The sequence below is a fragment of the Notolabrus celidotus genome, chromosome 8 (genome assembly GCF_009762535.1).
Source record: "Notolabrus celidotus isolate fNotCel1 chromosome 8, fNotCel1.pri, whole genome shotgun sequence".
NCBI lineage: Eukaryota > Metazoa > Chordata > Actinopteri > Labriformes > Labridae > Notolabrus > Notolabrus celidotus.
The window spans coordinates 31,538,196-31,558,279 of record NC_048279.1 but is presented as its reverse complement, the minus strand read 5'-3'; the positions used below and the strand labels follow the sequence as shown (position 1 = coordinate 31,558,279).

At 40.4% G+C, this 20,084-nt stretch overlaps 1 protein-coding gene across 3 annotated transcripts; it reads left to right on the top strand.

Annotated features, from left to right (window-relative positions):
* The first annotated feature begins 8,456 nt into the window (after positions 1–8,456).
* pcgf1 (polycomb group ring finger 1) lies at positions 8,457–18,010 on the top strand. Of its 3 annotated transcripts, none has more exons than XM_034690923.1 (9): positions 8,457–8,583; positions 11,874–11,976; positions 12,090–12,242; positions 12,439–12,510; positions 13,559–13,664; positions 13,779–13,821; positions 16,114–16,200; positions 17,455–17,535; positions 17,828–18,010. In XM_034690923.1, the coding sequence occupies exons 1-9, from the start codon at positions 8,497–8,499 to the stop codon at positions 17,876–17,878; spliced, it is 783 nt and encodes a 260-aa protein (XP_034546814.1). In that variant the 5' UTR covers positions 8,457–8,496; the 3' UTR covers positions 17,879–18,010. The 3 variants fall into 3 exon arrangements, with proteins under 3 accessions (XP_034546814.1, XP_034546815.1, XP_034546813.1); XM_034690924.1 differs by having other exon boundaries at positions 11,871–11,976; positions 16,117–16,200; XM_034690922.1 differs by having other exon boundaries at positions 11,871–11,976.
* Positions 18,011–20,084: the final 2,074 nt, after the last annotated feature.

Here is a 20,084-nt window from a genome sequence, read left to right as displayed (position 1 = left end):
GTCTTACATTTCAAAGAGATATGAGTGTGGGAAGGACGAGCAGGGAAACTTGAATGAATAGATTAAAAGGAAACAATCATTTTACAGAGAGAAGAATAATCACAATCGAACAGTTTATTCACTTTGTCTCTGAACAAAACCCACAAAAGGTCTCTGTGCAAATACCCTTATCCATAAATAATGAGATTTCCTTCTTGTTATGATTGTTAGATAATGAATACATGCAACAAATCACCTTATCGTAGCATGACTGTTCATGTGCATGCCTGTGGTCGTGTGTGTGTGTGGGTGTGTGTGTTTGAGAGAGAGAGACAGGACGCCTCCTACCACCAGGATGGAGGGAATTACTCATCTCAGAGATGTGATACTGAAACAGGGCCCTCTGCCTTACTCGGGGGCACTTAAAGGGGAATCCAGGTCATTCTAAAACCTGGCACGATTTTGACATACATTGAGGGTGAAGATGACTAATGAGTATGAATTGTTTTGGAAATGCTCCCGTTTACTCCTCCAGCCAGCAGCCATGACATGGGCTGATTGGCTCAGATTATTGCTTTCAGTATCACAAATATGCTCATCTGCCCAAATGTGTAACCTCCTCACTGCTCCAGGTCAACACACAGACTCATAGGTTAACCAATGTTAGCCCACAGTGTGACCAGTGTGCATGGTATTTCTTTACCTACACCATTGGATAGGGAGACTGGGAGTAGGATGTATGTGTCCTTTGGCCTGCTTTACAATATCACTGAGACTACAGTACAAAACCACCCAAAAGAATCTGAAAAAGTACCATCAGAGTTTTTGATGAAGAGTTATTATGTTGGGTCTAAACTGATCACATACAACCAGTGCACAGTACCACCACTACCAAACATCACCCTTTGGTGTACTGGGACTTTTTCATCGTACCCTTTCCTGTTCTCTTATATTCCATTTTCTCTTAGCGATTAATAAAATGCATTACCCATGATGCTCGTGTCCTTTCAAGGGCCACACAGGACGCTCAGTTTTCTGTTTTAGTGTCATATTAATTCAAACTCGTAAGTCTGTACAGAGTTGGATAAACAATGGAAATCTGAGTTAATTGAAGATTACATCAATGTTGGCCTGGTTCCAAAAGGGCAAAACGATGACATGAGCTGTAGCTGAGCTGAGTGATGACACAGGAACTGTATTCAATGTATCCTGATGGAGCACGTTGATGGAGAGGTTCTTTGTTTTTGCAACACTCTGAAGTAGATTTTCAATAGATGTATTTTGTAAAAAATCAGCCTTTTCTTCTGGTATCTTTTATTGCCTGTAGAAATTCAGAACATAATGCTACTGATTTACTGATACTGGCTGCATGATACTCACGCCAACAAGTGAATAAACTGGGGTACCTGCACTTGTGTTTTGTCCATTTAAAGCTTTAAAGTTAAACACACACAGAAAAAAATGTTTGAGGCAGGTTCATAGTGTCTGGTAGCTCTGAAGACAGTAATTTAATGTATTTTATTGTTGAGGTAAAAGCATCTTACTTTTACAGAAAAAGTTCTGACTCTTCAAGGATCCAGTTATTAGAGTTTTCAGACACTTACTCTGAGCCTGTAAAGTCACAAAACAACAACTTTTGGTGAATGTAATTCAATTGTAAGCATTTGCTGCAGAGATTAAGTTTGTGACATTAAAGCTTGTTTCACTGCTGCAGGCTGAAGCAATTTTCAGTAGGTTAAAAAACACCAATAATCCCCCTTTAAGTGTCCTCAGCAGAGCTCAGAGGGGAGTGTGCTACTTTTAAGTGCTACCTTTACCACTGAAGATTTCACAGTTTGGCCTCTGGTTTACTGAACAGTTACACAGCCCTGCAGCATTCTTTACTGTTTTCTGTTATGTCACTATGACTGCATTGCTCTTCCATTATTTTGTAATATAAGGTCCATGTTTCGTGCAACTTGGAGAGAAAAGTCTTTGAATAATCCAAAGATAACCGAGACGCTCGAAAGTTTTCACGGATCACTGCATTTTGTGTATGCATCTGTGTGCACTTGACACCCACACACACGCACACACCACAGGTCTGAGCACACAGATACGCTCTCTTCAAAGCTGCACACGCGCACACACACGTGACTAATGAAAATTCAAGTCGATGACAGACAAAGCGCTATTGTGCCACATTAATAAGATTTAATACGGAGCTTTCTTTTCCTCCGACACTGGCAGACCAACTTGTTCTTGTTGGCAAACTCGTCTTATCTCAGCATCTTCCAGCCATGTCAGTCATTATTTGGCCTCTAGCTTATCTAAACTGAGGGGCACAGTCTTCAAGGCATCCTGACTCTGACAGGCAGGGAAATGTAGAAGTTACAGTTTCCTTGTAAGAGTTGAATGCATATCATATACAAAAGGCTTTATTACAACAACACGGAAAAGCATTATGGTCAAAGCAAGTGCCAGATCTCTGTGTGCATGAACTGTTCCCATTATTTACATATTCACTCCAGAGCTTAAGAGTCAAGACGACCTGGTAACTGTCTATTATATCTTCAAATTTCATAAAGGAGGATAAACACACACAAACCAACAGAAAGAAAAAACTTATCAGTTGTTACACAAAGACCGCTCAAATTCAGTGTGGTTTAATGAAGCTGGTGCATTTCCTGCTGTTGATGTTTTGTGTTGCTTTGTGTCCCAAAAAAAGGGGACCCAAAATGCAAACTTAAAGAAAAAAACAGGAGAGGAACAAAAATGTACTAATATTTTAAATTCTCTGGAAAAGCTAGAGAGAGCATGGAACACTGGAAGACGCCAACAAGACTCAATGAACTGACAAAGAGAGGAGAACAAAGGGAAACTAATCCACACAGAGGAATCAACACAGGTGTGATAAGAGATGCAGGTGAAACTAATTGGAGTAATCAAGCAGGAGGGGCACACACGAGGGCAGGAAGTAAAACTAAACCAGACACAGGGGCTGTTTTCAAAACCACCTGCTATACTAGCAGTACGTACTGATTTGGCCAAAATTCAGTATGTAGTATTTGAATATGAGCAAAATCTGCAGTATGCCAAAACTACCCAGATGTCGTACTGATTCGGGAAAATGTCTCAGTATGCATCGGACCAGTCTCTCTTGCGTACTGTTCAAACAATTCACAGCGCTAGTTACACTTTTTATTTTTTCTTCTGTTTTTTAAGGGGGCACTCAGTTTTTAGGTGCTGTTAAAATTATTAAATTACATATAAACCACTTCTTCACTTTTTAAATCATAACTGGATGCTAAAGAAGCAAACCGAAAATCCAACAATGCCTGACCCAACATACTGCAAAACAGATCAAACAGAACAGTCATACTACATACTAAATTCAAACACAGTATGCAGTATGCAGTATGTAGTACGTACTGCAAACAGGAGACACTAGAGACTAAACTGAGAAACACTAGTGAAAATAGATACACAAGGAATACAAGAACACAAGATATGAAAAACAAGGAATGGCATCTGGATGTGTGTGTGAGTGTGTATCCATCTTGTTTCCTGCTGCAGCATTCAATCTGCTGTTCTGCTGATTCTCATTTCAGTATGTAGCGTGTGGACATTTTTACTGTCAAATAATCTGATTCATGAATAAAAAGAACGAAATAAATTCAGTTTGTTTGACAGATCTTAAACATGGAGTGATTAAATGGTAAATGGACTGTATATGTAACATGCAAAGCTATTTTTACATTACATGTTGCACTCGCACATTCTCACACACACACATTCATAGCAGAGGATGTAAAGTACTGATCACTATTAACCAATTCTGTTCACCGGTTGTGCTCAATTTGAGGTTCAGTTTCTTACCTAAGGATACTTAAACATGCGGGCTGAGGGGGCTGGGGTTGAACCTGCAGCGACCCACTCCATCCTGAGTCATGGCTGCCCCCTAATAGTGGGGAAAAGTCCAAATGCACGTTATCATACAGCAGTGTGTGTTGGATTTACATGCACTGTTACATCTTCAGATTTGTGTCTTGTGAATTTTCCCCTTCACACCGTATTTGACTCCAACAAATACCAACATTATCTTTCTGTGTAGGTCAGTGTGATTGTGTGACTCTCTTACAGATCCTGACATCATCTTCTCACTGAAATTCCCATGCATGTGCTTTTTTTTTAATCTAACATTTGAAGTGCTTCGGATTGTGATATTGGAGGTTTGGGTTTTGTGCCAGGGGGAGGCCTAAGGGCTTGCCCTACATCATTCATTATGCCCTCGCCCATCATCCACAGCAAGCTGTACCGCTCTGGAGTCATTCCAAGAGGGGTCTCGTCATTAGCTTGCCACTTGGCGGCCAATTGCTGGAGCAAGAGAGACAAAAGCTGCAGTCCACCCCTGCATGCTCTGATTGCTCTGAGAGAGAGAGAGAGAGTGGTAGAGAGAGAGAGAGAGAGAGAGGGGGGAGAGATAGAGAGAGAGAGCAGAGGGACAGGGGCCTCCTTTTGGCATGGCTGAACGTAGATTCTAGTAGCAGGGTGGTTGTGTGTTTGGTTTTGGCACAGAACGTCCAGTACAAAGGTAAATGGGGTCTCTATCAGCTCAGTGAGTTTTCAGTTGATTTAGACCCGCGTGGTTTAAAGGAGTTTCCTCATGCATCATCTAATTACACCGAGTGAGAGAAAACATCCAATCCAAAGGAAACACACGTAGAAGAAGTTTGTCATCTGTTCTCACTTTTTGATATCTGTCATTTTTACTTAATAAAAGATAATCCCCAAATTCTTAATAATAGCAGTGTCTTTGTAGTGCTGGCAGGTGTTTGATCCATCAGACAAACTAATTATTTCCAATAAAAATGAAGGACAGGAGAAATAACCGGCAGACTTGCAGACACTCCAAGAAAATAGGGGTTCTATTGTCTGTGATTTTGACATGAAGTAATGACAACAAATAAAAGGCTTTGATTCGTCTTGATCCTCTCCCTTCTTGTCGGCTCTTTTGCCTCTCCCTCACTCTCTTTCTCTCACCCTCCCGACCGGTGGATTTTGCCATGCTGTGATCCTCCTGCGCCTCCAGGCCCTTAGGTTATTTGGATATTGCGTGGAGTCAAAGCCCTGTCAATCAGATAAGCAGTGACCTCGCAGACCCAGCAGATAAGACGTTACATGGCAAGAGGAAACAGCAGACAGCAGGGGACACAAGGCCTGACTATGAAGGCTCGGTGAAGCGAGACTGATCACAACGGCTCTTCAAACTCAGAAAAGCTGCCAAGAGTGAAAAGATATTACTTGTAGCTTTTTTTTTTTCAATTTACATTAACTGAATCAGATGTGGACCTCTTGGCAAGAGCTTGTCTTCTAATCAGAAGAAAATTAATCTCTGTGTGAGGTGTCACGTTTTCTCTCACTGAAGGATTCATTTTTTGAGTAATATTCATCAAAATCCAGAAAATGATGTGGATAATGAGTCTTAATTATCACTGATAGACACCCATATATGAAGCATTCATTCTGGATTTAACAGACTCCATAAACGGTTTGCACGTAGCAGTTTCAGCCGCTCCAAACTCACTGACGTGGTAGGAATAAGACAAACTTGCCAGCCATTCCGTTACACTGGGAAATTACAAAAGGATGAATGAAGGGCGAGTCTTTGTTTAGGACGGCAGCTTTTGGGTGGTCCACAGGTTGGAAGCCCTCTGGGAGGGATCAGTGGGACCTCCACATGCAACACCACATTCGACGACCTGTTGAAACAGGGCAGACGCTAATTCAGATGCAGCTCAGCCACAACCAAGAATACATTTTCTTTTCTTCTCCACTTGAAGATTATTTTTTCCACAAAACTATTACTTTTTATTCTTCCCATGATTAAATAACTGTAAGTAATTTCTGGAAAAATAAACTGGTTCTACCCTATGTCTGAGTAGAAACCTCAAAGCATAAGACATCTCACCGCCACTAAAACCTGAATAAATACCTTAAATACGGCACAACACAATACAAACTGTTGATTTAAATATTATGCTCCCAAATACAAAAGCCACATGATTATCAAGGGAAATATTTGCAGAGCCCACACACTATTTCTTTCATTTCAACACCATACTTCATATTCACACACATATTTAAACGTTGGTCTGGGAGCTATCCAGGAGAAACCACAGCTTCTTTACTGGTGGCCACTGAGCCACTGGTTCAGTTCTTTTTCTCAAGAGCCCCTCGATGGTTGTTGTTCGTGGAGGGGAGAGAAGTACTCATTCAAACCCAAACAGTGTGGGGGGTTCAGACACTTCAGTCATAAGAGCTCCTCCAAGTGAAAGACTTACTGCTGCAAAGATTAGATACATCAAGCCAATTAAAGGCAGTTTAGCTGTTTTGGATAAATGAAACAAATGCATGCTGCTTTTGTAAGTCCTTGTTGTGCTTTATGTTTAAGCAGCACACTTAAAACATTTTAGGAAAGTCTAATTAAGTGTTCTGGCATGCTTTTGCCTTATCTTGATTTATTTTTACTTCTTTGCTTTTCTCTGTTTGCCTCATTTGTTGAATTATTTCCATTGTTTTCATCTCTTTTGCTTGTGCAGGGCTGTGTAACTTTGCATTTCATAACAGCAAAATGAATAGAATCTCTCATAAATAAGTATACTTGCATTTTTCTTACACGCTGTAAGCTTGATAAGTCATGTTGTGTAGTTTTGTGCAAGATTATACCAGTATGAATAGTTTTCAGAGTATATTTTAATACTTAACTGCTGATAAGCTTGAAGGAGATTCACATCAAGGTGTCCAACATAATTACCAGAGCTCATGGGATTGCGTGCGGCGGCAGGAGCAGCCCGCCCTCACTGATGCCCGAGCACTGCAGGTGTCAGGATGTCAGAGGGTTCAGGTTACAAGATCCACCGTGGTCTGTCTGCTGCTGAGGACTGCGGTTAAAAACAGTGTTTTTCTCACACTTCTGCTTTAAGCCTGAAACACCTTAAGGTGTGGTACTGTCTTTGCACTGTTTTACCCACTTTTACTGGCATGGTTCAAATCTCAGGAGTGCATCTTATCAAAGACATGGGTCAAACCAATGCAGTAGCGCACCTTTTCAGACTACATTATTTTTTTCATAGGTGGGTTAGGATGCATGCATGATTATCCTAAAATGAATAAAACAATGAACACAGAAGAAGAATGCCAAAGTGGATACTAGATTAAAAGTGTAGGGCTACATGTGTGCATATAGTGTGAAGTTAAAGGACCAGTCAATGAGACACAGGTTGTTATACTTTTTTCATAATATTATTAAGCGCATGAATGTGTGTTATTGCTTAACATGATGGTATATTAATGTAAGTGGGGTGCCAAAGGTGGCAAGCATTTGGATGAAGAGTGTTCCTGCAGCGCCCTCTATTGTCAAGAGAAAAGAAAAACAAAAGTGTGGACACACTCTTGAAGCTGCTCTGCTTCTTTAACGCATGAACTGATTTATGCCTGAAGAAGGAATTAAAAAGTGCTTTTAACAAGTCAAAGGTCTCAACAACAACAGAGTGTCCCCTGTAAAACTTAAGATCTAATTTGTCATGTGACCCTCAAAGTGGTCTGGTTCCAAAGTTCCCTGGTTATATGTTGGCATATAATCGAAGGCCCAATAGAAACTGTACTTCCTCCTCCAGCTAAAGAAGTTCAACCTGCCACAGGAGCTGCTCAAACATTTCAACACTGCAGTCCTTGAGTCTGTCCTGTGCTCATCCCTCACTGTCTTTTTGGTTCTGCTACCAAATCAGACATGAGGAGACTGTAACGGACAGTCAGGACTGCAGAGAGGATCATCGGTGCCCCCCCTGCCCTCCCTCCAAGAAACTGTACTCCTCCAGGATGAGGAAAAGGGCAGGCAAAATCCTCACAGACCCCTCTCACCCAGGTCACCACCTCTTTGACCTGCTGCCCTCCGGCCGGCACTTCAGAGCTCTGAGCGCAAGAACATCCCGGCACCAGAGCAGCTTCTTCCCCCAGGCTGTGTCCCTCATGAGCAATCAAACTGTAAAACACTAAAGACTCCTGTGACTGATCACATACATGTGCAATACTTTGATTTCCGGTGCAATACCTCATAACCATGTGCAATATTGTAATTTATCCCATTACATATTTTATTATTATAGTCATCTACTAAATGTGCACTCTGGCTTACTAAGTTAACTTATTTCATGTCTTTAAAAGTACTTATTTACCTTTCTTTGTACAGATAGTATTTTTATTTTTATTTAGAACTTTTGGATTTGTGTTTATGTTTATATCTCACTTGGCAATAAAGCTTTCTTGAATCTTGAATCTTGAAGAAATAAACAAATTAAAAAAAATGTTTTGATTTTTTAAATTTATTTGTGTTATAGTGAAACGGCTTGGGATACTTCCTAACATCTTTTTTAAATCTATTTTCTTATTTAATTTTATATTTCGTAGTTACCCGCCTCCTTTAACTTTCACAGATATAACTTCCGGTTTACCCGGAAGTAAGCATAATTCCCAAAGATGGCGGAACAAGGTCCGATGGCCATAGCGATGCGGCTACGAAATCAGCTACAGTCCGTGTACAAACTGGACCCACTGCGGAACGAGGTGAGCGGGCACGTTCTTGGACTTCCCCGGCACGAGGGTGGGAGCGGACGGGGACTTAGACTGCAGCAGAGAGGAGTAACACGCGCGCATTGCAGGGAGATGGTTGTCGTCTCCGTGTCGCTTATTGAGAGAGAGGGAGAGCAATGCTGGAGCGCTGCGAGGAGGGCAGCGTGTGCGCATGCGCGGACGGGAAGGGGACCTGTGTTGTTCTTCCTAAAGCAGCAGCGTGTCGAAAACGTGTCAAAATACTGCCATTTGACCACTCTTGGTCACATGTTAAGCTGCATTTATCAGCTTGTCTGAGACACGTGTTGTAGTTTAAGTGATATTTGAGTGAACTGGCTCAGTAAAGGGGGGGGGGGTTCGTCTCGTGAGGGAGCAGGAGGCACCGTGCGTAAAACGGTGCGTTTCGAACTGCCGCCCATTTCTGTTCAGCGGAGACGCACCATGTTGTTACCGCAGTAAGAGGAGTCTGCTCAATAAAGTTCACTCCTCAGACTTTGACCTGAGACTCCTTCACAAAGTCACGAACCAAACTGGAAACAAAACCACGTGAAACTTAAATAAACTGGCACGAGAGACCCGGAACCCGCGAGTCTGGCCAATTGTTACAATGTTACAATGTCATTTAGCAGACGCTTTTATCCAAAGCGACGTACACACGAGAACAAGAACAACACAAGCAAAGATCTAGACAAGAGGAAACAAGATCAGTACGAGTAACAAAGTGCTTCAAGTCAATTTGGGTGCAGGTACTGCCAAGCATAGTAAAGGCAATGCACTAAAGTAAATAAGGATTTTTTAAATTTTTGTTTAACCCTCCTGTTATGTTGTGGGTCAAATTGACCCTTTTTAAAATCTATTATAGGCGATATATGCCTTCCAAACCAGCTAATTGCAGCATAAAAATCTGGACAGCATGTGACAGAAGAAGAGTCGTGTTCATTTATCAACATTACTTCATAGAAATAAAAAATAAAACATTTAAAATAAAACAAACAAAAATCTATGTCATGTAAAACTATTGTATTTATATTTAGGGCATTCCAATGTACATTACAAAAAGTTTTAACATTTATTTTAATGAAAAACGAGTGAGTTATCCTCATTAAACCATGATCTTTGAGAACTAAAGAACACCAATGGACCAAATCTTGATTTAAATGGTTAGTAATGGCATTAAAAATTAGAAGAAAAAAAAATGTGTATTGGGATTTTTTGGGGTTCTGGATCATTACATTTGCCCTGGGTCAAATTGACCCAGGAACATTATTGCTGTTCCAGAGAAATGAACATAACAGGAGGGTGAAGGAACATCCACAATGAAGCAACCAAACCATTTAAGGCCTTCCATTATCATCATCAACAATTAACATCACCACAATAATGACCAAAGTACCAAGTACTGGGTCACTCAAGAGCTGAACACAGATTCCCAGAGTAGAGCAGGACAGTGCGAGTCAACGGTAGCTGGAAGACATGATTTGCCACTGGGGACAACAGTGGAGAACAGTCTAGCTAAGTGCATAGTGCTTCCTAAAGAGCTGGGTCTTTAGCTGTCTTTTAAAAGTAGAGAGGGACTCTGCAGATTGAATGGAGTTGCGCCTTAGGGGAAGGATGAACACATGACATGTTCCTTTAGTGGTGCACCATCTTCATCACTGTTTTGTGTTTCAAAGAGAGGGAAGCCAGCTCTGTCACTTTCAAGGAAAGGGTTGCATGTACTTGTACCCGGTCACTGACTCATTTTAGATCACAAACTCTCCTGGGACCCTGTGTTGATACTATTTTTAAAAAGGGCCAACAACGTGTGTATTTTCATATGATGAAAACACAGTTTAAATTTCATTTTATACATATTTTATTGAAAGCATACTTTTTTATTGTATTGTATGCTGGTATGGTCATGATAAAATTACACAAAAGAACAAATTGTTAAGATCTATGGGAAGATAGTGTGGGAGCAGCAAGCGGACCTGCAGCAGGTGTACATGAGCAGGCTGGCTGTGAAGGCAGTCAAAGTCTGCATGGATACCTCACACTAGGGATGCACCTATCCTACTTTTTAGGTCCTGATACCGATGTCAATACCTGGACTTTGGTATCAACCGATAACAGCTGATCCGATCCAATCCCTGCGATCGGAAATATAACTTTGGCACCCCGCCCCGGTATCATTTGTGTGCGGGAAACACATGAAAATTAGAATCATGACACAAAATAATGCAAACGAGCTGACATGTTCAGGGAAGCTGGGGTTGTCAGAGGTGTCAGAAACATTATTTACATGATGGTGAACTGTACCTGGTGCTAAACCAGAGGGTGGAACCCCTTAATTTCAAGGATCCGGAACAATTAAATCCAATAACCTGTCAGGTTTTTCACACTTTGAATCCATTAATAGAAGGTTCCTTGCTTCTTTGCAGTCGGCTACAGCTGACGTGAACTTCCTCCTTTGGGCTTCCATTATATTTTTCAGCACGACTGCCATCCGTTGAAACATTACCGCTGCACATGTTGCAAGTTTCTGGCTGAGTTGTTAGCAAAAGAAGTGTGACATGCACCTAAACTGCAGAGCCTCTGTAGTTATCCTCCATCATGCTCCGCCGGGCAAACAATGCACAAACCAGCCGGTGCTGATGACGTAGGAGATGCACATGGCTGTTGTAAACACAGAAAAGCATAGAACTGAGATGAATCTGTCATATGGATCGGCACTATACATCGGCCCTTTGTCACCGATATCCGATCTAGCTTTTTGAGTCCGATCTGGCCGATATCCGATACCAGGATCGGATCAGTGCATCCCTACCTCACACCCACTTTCAGTGGAGTTTCAGCTGCCCCCTATAGATACCCCAAGATAAGAATCAACCATGCAAAACAACTCATTCATCCCCATGGCAATAACTCAATTAAATAAGCTGCATTAGCGATAAAAAAAAAAAAGGTTGTCTACACCCAGGGTTATTTTATTTATTTGTATTGTATTATGGTTGTTTCAGCTACTGTTGGTTATTTGGATCATTCTTGTTGTGTGTGTCTGATGCACTTTTAATGTTTTTAAGCTGTGCTGTACCACAAATTGCCTCTTTTAGGACATTCAAGTTTTCTAAACCTAAACATTTGTACTCTGTACCCATACCATAACTGCATTTATCCTGCCCACACTGTTTAATAATTAAAGATGTGTGTATCTTTATAGAGGAATGTGTCATAAAACCTTTCTCAGTGGGGTAACACCCAAAATTTAAGAGATATAATAGCTTTTCTTGCATTTTTCAAAGGAGGAGGTGAAGTTGAAGATCAAGGACCTGAATGAACACATCGTCTGCTACCTGTGTGCGGGGTACTTCATAGACGCCACGACCATCACAGAATGTTTGCACACGTGTAAGTGGAACCAGAATTTAACACTCAAAATGTGCCTCATTTTTATTAAATGGAAGTGTTTTCTGTCCCAAGATGAAGATCCTGATGCATGTTTTTCTCTCTCCTCTCCACAGTCTGTAAAAGCTGTATAGTGAAGTATCTACAAACAAGCAAATATTGCCCAATGTGCAACATCAAAATACACGAAACACAGCCATTACTCAACCTGAAGCTCGATCGAGTGATGCAGGATATCGTCTACAAACTGGTGCCTGGACTTCAAGAAAGTACGTTAAGAGAACTTTTTATTATGATAGCTGTGATATGTGATATAAGCTCTCAACATGACTGTTTATTCTTTTAAGCTATGGTGATGTAAGATCTTTCAAAGTTACTGAAATGAAAAGAGACTGTTTTGAATACCTGTTCTTAGAATATTCAAATGTATATAATCTAATTTCCATGATGATTGTGTGTATACAGGTGAAGATAAAAGAATTAAGGAGTTTTATCAATCTCGGGGTTTAGAGAGAGTCATCCAGCCCTCTGGAGATGGTAAGTCATCATTTGATCATCCTCTCAGTCCATCTGTGGTTCAAATCTATCCATTCAGAGAGGATACTTAATATGCTGTTAGTGCACAAAGTGACATATTTTTAAATTCCATAAAAAAGTGTTCATTTTTCTTTTTTTTAAGTTATATTTTGGGGGGTTTTACACCTTTTATTGGTAGGGCGTGCAATTGAATCATTATGCTAAATCTGCACCCAAAAAAAGGTGATCATCTTGACATGACAGTAATCTGAATGCTTTGTGTAATCCATCCTGTAAAAGAGTTATGGAGAAAATCCCATATGAAAGGGAGTTGGTTGGTGCACTAGTGAATCGTTGACACAGGTGAAGCATAGTGTTCCATGTGAAGCTCTCTGTTGACTTCTAATGACTCATTGATGTCAGAGCAGGTCTCTATGTTTGACTCCTATATTTGAAATTTTGTTTGGACATTTTTGAAGCTACATTATTATGTTGTGTACACTTTGTAATCTGTTTGGTTACATGCTGCTCTTACACAAAGTTGCAAACAGATGCATACTTTTATTTTGATAGACTTCAGTTGAATACATTTCACAGTTTTTGGCTTTCAGTCGTTCCAAATAATAAGGGAAAGGGAGAATGGATCACACCCTTTTCTCACTAAATCACCAGAAAGACACCTGTAGTAGAGAAGAATAAATGTGTTGTGATGTAGCTGTTAATTAAATCCCTTCTTCAGTCCTAACAGTGTGAAATTGTAAACTCACATTTATAAATGATATATATGTGTGTATTTGCTAATGACACAAAAGTGTACATTTTGATGTTGTCTTATGCATGAAACAGATGTGCACAGGAACATATGGAGAACATTATAGAACCTATTTCACTGTTAAACCATGCAGATACTCAAATGTTTGCATTGATTGATTTAAGAGTCATGGAGAGTAGCTGATTATAAGAGCAGCTAACCAGACTTACTCAGTGTCTGTGTTCAGACCTCAGTTTGTAGTTGCTGTCTGACCTGTGTGTCTAAAACTGATTGTGTACTTCTTTTCCTTTACCACAGACGCTGTCCCTGATGCGACAGGTTTACCGTACACAAGCTTCGACCATTCAAAGGCCCATTTCTACAGATACGATGAGCAGGTTTCACTCTGTTTAGAAAGACTAAGGTGAGCCATCACAGTGGACAGTATTCTGTCTGTATGTTTCCTGTCATTGAAGGAGGGGAAAGCTGGTCATTGAGTGAGAAGTTAAACCTGAGTAACATCTGTTTGTATTTACAGTTCATCACTCGCTGGAAAAGACAAGACGAAGGTAGCGCTCCAGGTAAGTTCTAAATACTGATGTTCTATCTTAATATGTTAAGTACTGCATCTCAAGGTCTAAGGTCTTAATGCAGTTAGAGTTGTTTACTAATGCCGTCTTAGCCACTCAGCTCACGGGTCTGCACAACCATGAGAAACATGTCTCCAGGAGCACATTTTTGAAGCCTTGACAACTCAGTTTCTGACCAGACTGCAAAGCAAAAACATGGCACACCGACATCTGCAGCACCAGCAGAAAAGCAGCACCCAGGGCTGGTTACTCTGGCTGCCTCACAGTAACACAGAGACAGGGCTAAGTAGGAGAGGTTCACCACTAAGACATAAAATCATTTTTAACTTCCCCAACCAAACTTGTCATTTCTCAAACGTTGTGGATTTCATAATTATTTCTGAAGTGAGCTGTGGTGTTTCTTCAACTTTGAGGCAAAGCGTTGAGGCTGGGTTGCCAAGATGATGACTCAGTGTTTGATGATTAGTGCTGACTCTTTGGGAAAAGACTGACATAATGTATCAACCAAAACATGTCAAAGCAGTGTCACTATGTCCAATAAATACATCACGTTTATGGCCTCTTTTTTTAAAACAGACGGTTAAAAGGTTATGAGACAAACTGTCACCAAATGAGACTAAAAATAAATCTAAACCAAGTCTGGAGTCGTTGAATACATGGCACACAGTCGAGTTTGATTTGAGTGCAAATAAGGGACTCATTTTGATCAGCACTTCTCTTTCTCTGTACATTTAATCTCATGGTGTTTCCACGAGCTGGTTCGTCATTTACATCCCTGCACGTTAAATATGGGGGTTTAGAAATTTGCTTGCAGGCTAATTTCAGACCCACCAAACTGCAAAAACTGCCCACCGTGTCAGCTATTATGGGGGTTTCCCTCTGTGGCTGAATCCTCCTGACAGGCTCATTTGTCAGGTTGCATGTGTGAGTAACAAGAGCACCAAACCTTGACTAAGTGGAGACTTGAACAAAGATCAGTCAGAAAGCAGCGTCAATACACAAAGTTTCACTGTACCTTCAATTCACACTGCAACACCAATATTGCTCTACATGCTGCAGAGGCTGCAGTCGGCCAGCAGAGGGCAGTGTTGTTAAACAGATGTGTGTTGTACTGTGAGCGTCTTGTCCATTTCTGGGCTTCAGTGAAGTTTTAGAATTCAATTTTGAAAAAGAGTTTTAAAGATTTGTGAGAGGCTGATCATCTGACACTTTACCGTGTATTAAAAGTAGAAGTTTAAATGCTAGTAAGACAATTTTATAACATGTTCCCACTGTTTAATGTGTTGGATACAAACCTACAAGAGTCTTTGTTGTCTGGGCTTTTTAATTTGATTTTAAATTATGAAAAAAGCATTAAAAATATGTAAAAAGTCAAACTAGACTTTTAAATTTAGAGCTCAGTGCTCAGATGACAGCTGTACGCGAAAGGGCATCATCATAAGCTTGCACACACGTCCTCTTCTGCCCTTTTTATAAAACTAAAATGTTGTTTATTGTTGTGTCTAAAGTTACCTGACGTAATGGGGACATGCGGTTTTATCGGTTCAGATCCGGACCACTCCTGATAAGCGTCTCTGTCTCGCTAACCTCTGTGTGATCCTGTTAAACGAGAGGCTATGTGCGATCAGTTTGCCAAGCATGCCCCATCTGCGCAGTGTTCGGGGGTCTGAATTAGACCCATAACCTTTGCTGCGTGCTGTTCTCCGTCTCATGCATGTTCTTCATAATCCACAGTTTTTACAGAGGGGAAAAGTGCAGCAGCGTACATTTCTGTGTTCACTTTTAAGACTTACTGTCTCGCTTTATTCAGGGAGAAAAGGAAGTTCAATTCTGTAAGAAGTGTGTAATAAGTCAGTGAGGACCAGAACACATGGAGCTCTAAGCTGGATTCTTCTCTGTGAATCAAACTGTAACAGAAGCACCCTGTCCACTATCGCTTTGAACTTTGGGTAATTTATATATATAAAAGGCCAGAATTTTTTGTTTCGAGCAGAACTCAAGAGATGTTTTTAAAATTGCTTTCTTGGTACAGTAACCTAATTCCTAATTTCATTGTATGCAAGTCACGCAATGACAATAAAGACATTCTATTCTATTCTAATGTGAAATACTGGTACATCAGGCAGTTTAACCTGCAAACAAGAAATCAAGAGAATCAATGATCTCTGACTGGTCTGAAGAGTTGGATCCCTAGACTAGTTTGTCTCTTATGAATTTGTTGTGTTGTGTGTTGTTTGCTTATCTGAAGTGTTACAGTATATTTTTATGTCCTCTCCTCTACAGCAGAAGTTTGTCCGGTGTTCGGTCCGAGCGGAGGTCAGACACCTACGGAAAGTTCTCTGTCATCGGTTAAACGTGGAAAAACACCAGGTATGTCTGTAGTTATGATTGATCCGCTTCACGGAGACATTTAAAATTTAACTCTATTTGATATATTTTTGGGAATGGAGATTAAACTGCCTTATCTTCTCTCTTCAGAGAGAAAAGCTACCTCTACTTTTAGAGAAAGCTGTAAAAACAAAAATTTGAATTAGTGTAAAATATAAATATATATCTAAACAAATGATGCATTCAAAACTGCAAATAATGCACCCTTCATCCACAATAAGTACAGTCATCTAACAAACGGCACATTTGTGAGATTGAGCCGAAACACATGGCTCTTCAGATCCACCGCTCAGTGCAGCCTCTGCACATTATATCATGACTTCAAGCCTCCTCGCCATTTGTGGACTGTAACAGTGTTCTCCTGTTGCAACTATCTGTGCATGGACATAAGACGAAGTGACCGAACATGAACTAACTAGAATATATATGCAAAGCAAGCAATTCTACAACACACTTCTGTACAGTATACCTGCACACTCTGGTACTTCTATGAATATGGTGCAAGTTTTATTTTCTGTTGTTTCAAAATGTTTTCAGACATTGAAAGACTGATAAACAGTGCCAGCTGCAACATCCAGCTAAGAGACTCGTCACATTCGCAGTCATTTTTGCAGTTTCTTTAACTTGTGTGTTGTTTGAGTGAAGCCGCCTCTTTAAGAATTTGAGACTGTATCAAAGTGTAGAAAATACATTTTAATATGAGATCTGATCTTTGATAAACTCATATCAGCACATGCTCCAATATACTCTATCCTAATTTGCAGTGTAATAAGAGAGATGCTGGGTTTTTATTGAAAACATTAACACAACAAAATTGATGCCACTCCATCTTTTGTTAGCGCCGCTTGGCTCTAAGCTCAGAGAAAGTATTGTTGTGAGTTATTGCTTGCAAAGAGGAGGCTACAAATAATTTATTACAACCCCAATAAATCCAAACAGCAAATCAATAAATGTGATGCCTTTTCATGGATTTAATTAGCTCTTGTCCTCCGAGGCCATAAAAGTGATCAGAAGTTAACTTGATGTCGTTCCTTTAGCTCACTCTCAGTTTGTAGTCTCTGTCGAGCCAGCTTGGTCTCAGTCTTTTACAAAATAACACAAGTGTTATCATAACTGTGAATTATCCACACTTAGCATACCGTACTTATTATCAGCGCACATGTTTATTATCCAGATATAATCACAGATGTTCCTTTCAGACTCCCCCTCATGTCTGTTTGTGTGGTCTCCCTATAGGTCCAGATGTTGTTCAATAACGAGTCACTTCCCGATCACATGACCATGAAACGATTATGGCTCTCACACTGGTTTGGCAAGGTACAGTACAGCCACTGTTAGCTAGTGCCAGCAAATGTCACACATTCCTCCACACTACTACAACTTCTGTCTGCTGCAGTTTATTTATTAAATCGCTGAAGTAGTGTTCTGTAAATGTAGAGACATTCAGTTTGCATGCTTTCAAATGAAATATTTCACTCTAGTGTGAGCAAATGTTTGATTTGATATATTCTGAAATATGACTTTTATAATTTATACATTTTAATATTTCTCTGCGCATGCCTTCGAGCATTTCCAGTGTCAGATGATAATAAACTCTTTCCTCCCTCAGGCCCAGCCGTTAGTTCTTCACTACACCATCAAGGACAAAAGAAGCAGATAGGGTCTGTTTTTACTCGGGGGACAGCTGTACATATTTTGTACTATACATATTCTATTTTGATAGTGTTTGTGTACATATACTTATTTTCCTTGTTTTGTATTTTTGAAAATAAATTTGAAATTTGAAAAATCACAGTTTGTATTGAATTAATGTGCAGAACACCTCTTCACTTTGTAGCTTGAACGACTTTTTATACTTTACAAAAACAAATTAAAGGATAATTACATTTTTTGATGTCATCTACAAAGTCATATTAATTATGAAGTTAATAACTTGGCGCACGCAGTCAATAATAGTACATTTTGAGGATAAAGATGTAAGAAACAAGCAGCAACCGCAGGTCTTAAAACATGAGGCCTATGGGGAAGTGCTAAAAACTGCAGTTCATTGATCGTCCACTTGAGGCTGGCTGCAGAAACAAAGGAAACCACATACACACCCATTCAAAAAAGATGATCTTTGCAGTAGAAATAAACATGTTTACAGCCTGCTTCTAAAAAAGTGGATTAGGTCTGAATAGCTACTTTCGCTATAAGCACACTGTACTGGGGTGCATTTTTTTATAACTGGTTATTTTTGAAGATTTTAAACTTATGAGTTTTGCCCAAATAAGGGCATGGCTGACTTGATTGACAGGTGGGCACCCTGTAGCAGTTAGCAAAAAGTCTAACGGCCCGCCTCTTTACCTCGCACTCGCTCGGACGAAGTCAGGTTGTGTTCAGCATTTCCAATATGGCACCCGCCGACGATCGGCTTCAAACCGCTTCAGAAACAGATGGATGACATGACGGATACTACATCCATTTTTTGTACAGTCTAGGGGTTCCCAATATGTGGGCTGGGACCCCAGTGGGGGTCATGAGACACAAATGGGGGGTCATGTGATGTCTTCCAGAATGTTTTTTTTTTTTTTAAGTTATCTAGAAATAGTAAGTTTTACCCATTATAGTAAAGAATATCAACAAAAATACTAGTTCAACCTCAAATAAAATGTGGAAAATATAAAATATAATGAGTCTTCTGCCTTTACTGTCAGATGACTCCAATATTTAGGGTTACTGAACACTTAATTATGGATAGCATCCGTAGCTGTAGGTTAATTTATAAAGGCACAGGAAACACAGCCACATGCTCATATAGGTAGGCTAATTTTCTGCAGACCAGCTAAATGAAGACACATTTAATCACTTTGAGGGACAGTGGGGGTCACAAGTCAGCTATATTTTGGGGGTTGCGGCCTGAAAAGTTTGGGAATCCCTGGTCTATGGTATGAACTCAAGCATGTCACAGTTTGGAAATATCGCCAGTGGGTGTCACGGTACTCATCGTGCGGTTAGACATATGATAAGTGCAAACCTGCAGCACTCAGGCTGTGCACAGCAGGATGTCACAATCTCAGATCCAGCCTTTTATTCGATTTCATCCAACCTCTCCCCCTGGAGCACACGTTATTATAAAGTGTACTAGTTTAATCTGACTCTTGTTGCTCTCTATCATTGTTTTACTGTCATTTTTTTGTCACAACTTTGACTTCCTGCAAACACAGACATGAGATCACACTACATGGTCAGTAAATCTCAAACTCAAAGGCTGTCTGTAGGGGAGGCACTTGCAGCAGGAGTTAAAGTCTTGACTCTGTGAGAAGCTTTACGTCTCTGGATGCTTCACGTTTCCCCATTCTTTGTGAAATCTGCTCGCTCTGTGGAGGTTCACAGGGATTGTGAGAGAACGATAATTTAAAAATCCTGACAAATTCTGGACTCCGACTTGGCCAGCTGCTCTTGTTTTGAGGCCATACCTGTCAGCTTTGGCTTATCTTTGGGGTTATTGTCTTACTGAAAAATAAATCATCTCCCCAGTTGCACTCTTCTCTCAGACTGCAGCGGGATGCATTGAAGGAATTTCATCTTGTTTTTCGCACAGATTCTGCTCTTCTGGGGCCTGTTGCAGAGAAGTATTTCCTCAGCAGGATGCTCCCATCCTCACTTCTTTCTGTAGATTTAATGTTTCTTATGGTGCTGCAGTGTTTGATTGCACCAAACATAAAATCAGAAGGGTCACTTTTCATTCAGTTATCGTGCCTTCTTACATTTTTTGATGCCATGTGGTCAACTATAGCCTCAGAGAGTGGAGCTGTGACTGCAGCAGTATTTTTAAGACTCTCTTTTCTCGACCATGTAACATGAATCTCATTCTGCGTCCTCAC